The following is a 7,027-nucleotide window of genomic DNA, read 5'->3' on the forward strand; positions in this document are numbered from 1 at the left end:
CAATGAAAGAATAGACCATTCCAAGCTTTTACTTGTTGTTAAACAAATGTTTAAACAACTCTATTTATTCAACCTAGTATGAGTAGTTTTAAAATTATTATATACATTTGTATATTCAAACCTTTCCAAGAAGTTTGAATTAATCATGCATTACATACAGTAGTGTGTAAATATACAAGTTTTCCACATGCAGTTTGAAGTATTTTTGTTTCAGAGACCCCAGTGGAGCAGTAGAGTATGCCAAACAGATAATTTCTGACCTCCTGTGTAGTAGAGTAGACATATCTCAACTGGTTATCACCAAAGAGCTGACTAAAACGGATGATGAATATTCGGCGAAGCAAGCACACGTTGAGTTGGCACACAGGTCAGACTTTCTCTCGGATCATCAGTCTTTTAACATTTGTTCTTGATGCACAAGTTCCTAAACAGTATGAGCCATTTGGTCTGCTTTTTTGTGTGTATTAAATGATGCTGTTTTTTGGATTGAAATAGACAGTTAAGAGTGACAGGGTCATTATGTGAAGTTTATATCTTTATTACCTTTTGATTCCTAACTCAGTCATGAAGAGAGTAATCTTACACATTACCATCATCACAGTTCCTAAAACATGTTTAGTTTAGGGTATCCATTAAGAAAGTAAAATTGTATAAAGGATGCTAATTACATATTCTGTTTTCTAGAAGATAATAGTTGCCCTTCTCAGGTAAAAAAACCCTAAGGTAATATAGCCCGTGTACACTGTCAGTTGGGTTTCCAGTTACCATGCAAAAAAAATTATAGTGATCGAGACAGCAATCTCTGGGTGGTTGATGCTAACATACATGTGCAAACATGATGGATCACCTTTATAGTAGGATATATATAGTTTATCTTTCGTGCCCAACCTAGTTGCAACATATAACTCTGTGGTACTTGATTTTTTGAGACAAAATCCTAGTTATTAAGAAGTAATTTCTTTCCTACAAGATTATACACTATTATTCAACATGTTTCTTGTTATAGTCTGTAATATGGCCATTACTGTGAACCTGGTTTTCTTCTATATTTGATGTTCCTATTCTGAAAATTGTATTTCCCTAAACATTAGCTAATTCCGTGTTCTTAATCTTTCTAACTTTGTGTCTTGAAGTTTTTCTTGTTGATTAACCCTATTGTCCTGGGTACCCTTTACTGAGCATGACACAAGGCTTTAGTGTCTTACATTCAAAATTTTATTAAACTACTTTTTATGTTATACCTATTAGAATAGCATAACATCTTAGCTAATAATAATAATAAGTACTTTATTTTTTGTTTTTCATTTTTATTCTTTATTTATTATTATAAAAGTAACTAAAATATAAAAATCCGGATCTTTTTAAGTTATTTAAGATTAGGTAAGATAAGTAATAATAATAATATAATCAAAATGGTTCATAAGGCATGCACGTGAGCAGCTCGTGGGTAATGTAATTCAATAGTGTAACGTGAGCTGCATGTTCACTGAGTGATTTACAACTTATAATGGCACACATAGTAGTTAGATATGGTTCAAAGGGCAATATAAGAATAAAACTTAATTATAAATAGATGTATACTGTTATGAACTTAGAGCTACTTAGAATAAATGAATGTAGTTTCATGTTATAATTTGAAGTCATTCTAGAAAGAAAGAGGGTAATTTAGGTTTATTTTGTTTTGTTTTTTTAGTGGTTACAAGGTCGGTCAAATTGACCGATCCCATTTTCAAAGAGGGTAGAGAAAATAACAGGTAAACAAAAGTTTTACTGAAAAAAAAAAATGCTTGAAGTGCATTTAGGAGGTTTAGGGATTACAGAAAGGAAATTTGAGATTTTTGAGATGAGGAAAAGTGTTTTTAATTTTAACATGAAAATTACTTTGCACACAGACTATTCAAAACAAATACTCAATATATTCATGGACAATTTTTTTTTTTATTTTATTGGAAATACTTCACTAAAAAAATGATTTTTTGTATCTGAAAGACTTGTAATGTTAACTGCTAAATTTTGTGAAGATATACACACTATATTGAAAGTTGGAAGTTATTTAATCTATATAGACTTTAAACAAGTACAAAGAGGTCACGTGGTTGGTCAAATTGACCGAGCCTATGTTGAGAGAGTCAATATATATAGGGTGAGAAAGTATAGCCAAATGCTAGGAACCCCACTCTCGACAATTGACTAAGCTTTGTTTCTACCTCATCCATACAAACCAATACATCATTAATGTTTCTTGGTCATGTTAGCTAAAGAGTGGGAAATCTGCTCTTTCTATTGGTAAGAAGGATTGACATAAAGAACATCTCGTCCACTACTTTGTCTGTTGTATCCCAGCCAGCCTGATGAGCCTTGATATTAGGTGAACAACCTTGTCAGCACTAGAGGTAACAGATATAGTGTGGTTGACACCTTACATTCTTCTTTACTTTCACTCGTTAGTTATTATAAGTGGTTTTGTTTCAAGTTATTGTTATCAGTGTGACTCAAATGTCACCTGTTTTTGTGTAATTTTATTTCATAGTTTATGATTCTGTTTTTTTCTTTTATGATCTCAATCTTTCTAACTTATGTTAAACTATTAATACATGTTTTTTTGGGGGGATACCTATGATGTATAACTATACAATATATGTATTAATACATGTTTTAAATGCCTGTTAGTCCCAACTTTTCCAGTGTGCTTACTTCGTCTCATAGATGATATGAGGCTAAAAATAGCCTCTTGTGTTTTGGAATCATTTGACCAACACTTATGTTGTATTTCCCAGAAGGTTTCAAATTTTACTGTGTTTTTGCTCTGATAGTTAAAAAAAAACAAATGAAATGTTACTTGTTTTTGTATTGATAAATTAGATAGCAGTTAACTAAGGATGCGATTTCAAAAACAACTGACATGATTCATGGTTATTAGTGCCACACCTGCCCATCCCTGTAGCTCAGGTCTTAAAATACTAACATTTTGGATTTGATACCCACAACAGATAGTGCAGAAAGTCTATTGTGTAGCTTTATGCTAAAGCAAAGTAAAATATTTTGTGTCTGTTACCAGAAAAATTTTTACCATATAGGTGATTAAACAATGAAACTGTATCAGATTGCTTTTCATTATCCAGGATGAAAAAACGAGACCCAGGAAGTGCACCCAATCTTGGTGACAGAGTTCCTTATGTTATCATTGCTGCTAGTAAAGGAACAGCGGCATACCTCAAGTCTGAAGACCCCATTTTTGTTCTAGAGAATAACATTCCAATTGATACCCAGTACTACCTGGAAAACCAGATCTCCAAGCCTCTGCTCCGAATTTTTGAACCCATCCTGGGAGAAGATAAAGCAAAGTCCTGCCTTTTAAGTGAGACAAAGTGATTTTAAAATTTGATTTGAGTTTTAAAACATTTTATGCTTAAAGTGTAACGTGAATTAGCCTTATTCAGAAAACTGACTTTTAGAGTCATCGTATAACTTAAAAGTTGAAAAAAAAACTAATTATATCCTGAAATAATCATTTTGATTTATATTCTTTATATTCTTACTTGATTGCATTGAACTTCTCTTCATTTAGAAAGGAAGGACATAACACTTTAAACTTTTTAACTCAACTTAACTGAAATATAAATATTTATAAGGTTATGATATTCAGTTTAATTTTATGATGATCATTAACCCCTTATCATTCGTGAAAGGGTTATTAACTGTAGCATAGCAGCTGATAGAATGGCTCTAAGGTTTTTAAGTACAAACTTTTAGCTCATAGCTCTGTCATCTCTTGACCGAATTTAAATTTAATTACAGTTTTGGACTCCCTTTGAGTTGGTGAATTTCACCACACCCAAGGTCTCATAGATTAACTTACTATAATCATGCCTAACAGAATTTCAATTTGAGGGTAGGCTGGTAGAGATCCTGAGGAATAATAAAATCGAATCGGGTATACGCACACCCCATGCTTGGTATTGCTTATGTCCAAAAATATAGCTAATGAAAAGGTATCATAGATTATTTTAATCTAATCCTGCCTAAAAGAATTTCAAGTGCCACAGATATTGAGAATTCCAACTTGTTTCCATTACCATAGCAATGCTTTGACCACAAAAGTTTGGATGCTAAGCATTTAAATAGTGTGTGAGAATTTGGTGTATGTATACATATGTTATATATATATATATATATATATACACAGGTGGAGATGACGTCTAGCGTGTGTAAATATACAGGTGGAGATGACATCTAGCGTGTGTAAATATAGAGGTGGGGATGACGTCTTGCGTGTGTAAATATACAGGTGGAGATGACGTCTTGCGTGTGTAAATATACAAGTGGAGATGACGGCTAGCGTGTGTAAATATAGAGGTGGAGATGACGGCTAGCGTGTGTAAATATACAGGTGGAGATGACGTCTAGCGTGTGTAAATATACAGGTGGAGATGACATCTAGCGTGTGTAAATATACAAGTGGAGATGACGTCTTGCGTGTGTAAATATACAGGTGGAGATGACGACTAGCGTGTGTAAATATACAGGTGGAGATGACGACTAACGTGTGTAAATATAGAGGTGGAGATTACGTCTAGCGTGTGTAAATATAGAGGTGGAGATGACGACTAGCGTGTGTAAATATACAGGTGGAGATGACATCTTGCGTGTGTAAATATACAGGTGGAGATTACGTCTAGCGTGTGTAAATATAGAGGTGGAGATGACATCTAGCGTGTGTAAATATAGAGGTGGAGATGACATCTAGCGTGTGTAAATATACAGGTGGAGATGACGACTAGCGTGTGTAAATATAGAGGTGGAGATGACGTCTAGAATGTGTAAATATACAGGTGGAGATGTCTAGCTTGTGTAAATATACAGGTGGAGATGAATATATAGGTAGAGATGATTTAATGACGAATGCTAAAGTAGGCCCTAACTTTATTAATAGCTCAAAATTTTTCCTTCATGTTATCTTAATTGTAAGTATGAATTGGATTATTAAGCTAGAAATGGAATGTTTTATACTTGCTATTCTACTAGTAAGTGAAAGTTTAAATGTATTTCATATTTTGTTCTTGTTACACAGCTTGGACTGAATGATCAAATCACACAGCCAAACTAACCTGCAGGAAACACTGTCTGTTATTAACAGGAGTGATAGTTTAGCGATTTTCCACTGTCTGTAGCTTGGACTGTGGTAATCCATATTAACTTCACATTTTCAGTTGATGTGTTCTACTGGACCCTGACCTCACATGCCAAATTTCAAGACCATGTGTTTTTTTCGTTTTACCCACTATCATGTCTCAAGTTGAACTAAGAACATGGCCTGGCTAACTAATGAATGAATATTTGCTATAAAATTCTTATCAATGCTATAAATGTAGTTACGAGTTTGGCTGCCAATTTTGATTTTGTTCCTGTAAGTCGCACGCTCAATCCTTTTGTGACCACATTTTGTTTTTTTATTATATTTTAATCTTTCTGTAGTGATGATTCTGAAATATTTCCTTCTATAGTGCAGGCTTAGATGTGCTTCAGTTGTTCCACAGAGCTTGTACTGAATTGTTCCACTGTTGTTATAGTGTTAATATATGGGTTAATGATGTTAATAATGGAATATCATTCTTGCTTTAGTGCCACATGATTGTTTCGCACTAAAACATTGCTCTGTGCACTATGTTTTATACGAAAACAAAGGTGATCTCTGAAAGTCATTTATTGTTTACTTCTAATAATAGTCTGAGTTTAATTGAAAAGGATTAAAAATGCTTTCATAATCTATTTTAATGTTTAATAATACACTACGTTTAGAAAATTTTTAACTCTCAATTATGGATAATCTCCAGATGCCTATAAATTTGATGAAATATTTTCGTCTAAAAAATTATTTATTTTCACACTACCTAGGTAGGTTATTGTAATTTTTTAAAACAGTTTAGGATATATAAACCAAACGTTATACTTATTTTTTCTTTGGTATTAAGACATATTTTAAGGTCAAGGTTTGTGTCTCTTAAACATTTAGTCTTTAGTGAGTAATGCATACTCTGACATTTCGAAACTGTTTATTCTAGAGGGAGATCACACAAGAACGAAAACTGTAGTTATGTCAAAAGTGGGAGCTTTAGCAGCCTTCACGAAGAAACGAGCCACTTGCATTGGTTGCAAGGCTTTGTTGGATAATGAAAGTGAGTAAATAGATAGCTTTCTTCAGTTCTGGAGTAGGATATAAAAAAGTTTCAATACATTTTGACTATGATGTGTGTGACCCAAAAAACCAGCTGGTGATTATTCTCTGTATAGTAGAATTTGTGTATAATTTATAATCTGATTTAGAAAGAACAAAAAAAAACACCTCTAAATATGAAAGTTGGGCCCACCAAAAATGTTTAAAAAATATGTAAGTAACACAAGACATCGATGTGAAAATCACATTACCCCTTAGTCTTAAAGATTTTACTACTGAATTTATTCTAATGTATTTGATGTGCATCACTATTAGCTAGTGGATTATTTTGTTCAAACACCACAAGAAACACTATCGGTAATGCAAAATGGTTTTCAGTATAAAGACATACAGATAATCTTTGCTCTGATTGTAGTCTTTTTCATTCCTATTTGGACAAGACATGACCTGCTGGATAATGTGAATCTAAGGGTTCGGGTTCCTACTTCATTAAAACAAAATCTTACCCTGTTCTTTGTGGTTGTGTGTGTAGTATAAGAATGACAGTCAAATCCCACTATTTGATTAGAGTAACCCAAGAGTTGACAGTCGTCTTCCTTTCTCTCTGTTGATTCAAAATTAGGGATGACAGTGTCTTCCTTTCCATCTATCGGTTCAAAATTGGGGATGGCGATGTCTTCCTTTCTCTCTATCGGTTCAAAATTAGGGATGGCAGTGTCTTCCTTTCCCTTTATTGGTTCAAAATTAGGGATGGCATTTTCTTACTTTCCCTCTATTGGTTCAAAATTAGGGATGGCAGTGTCTTCCTTTCCCTTTATTGGTTCAAAATTAGGGATGGCAGTGTCTTCCTTT

The 7,027-nt window shown here is 33.4% G+C and overlaps 1 protein-coding gene across 1 annotated transcript in view; it reads left to right on the forward strand.

The window, feature by feature from the left end:
• LOC106470887 (DNA polymerase delta catalytic subunit) overlaps window positions 1-7,027 on the forward strand; it is a gene marked incomplete at its 5' end in the record, with an annotated part of 29,865 nt that overhangs the window by 16,413 nt on the left and 6,425 nt on the right. The window contains 3 exon segments of the mRNA XM_013931463.2: window positions 215-367; window positions 3,123-3,358; window positions 6,063-6,176. Coding sequence (XP_013786917.1) covers window positions 215-367; window positions 3,123-3,358; window positions 6,063-6,176 — 503 coding nt within the window.

Source organism: Limulus polyphemus, unplaced genomic scaffold (genome assembly GCF_000517525.1).
Source record: "Limulus polyphemus unplaced genomic scaffold, Limulus_polyphemus-2.1.2 Scaffold4268, whole genome shotgun sequence".
Lineage (NCBI taxonomy): Eukaryota > Metazoa > Arthropoda > Merostomata > Xiphosura > Limulidae > Limulus > Limulus polyphemus.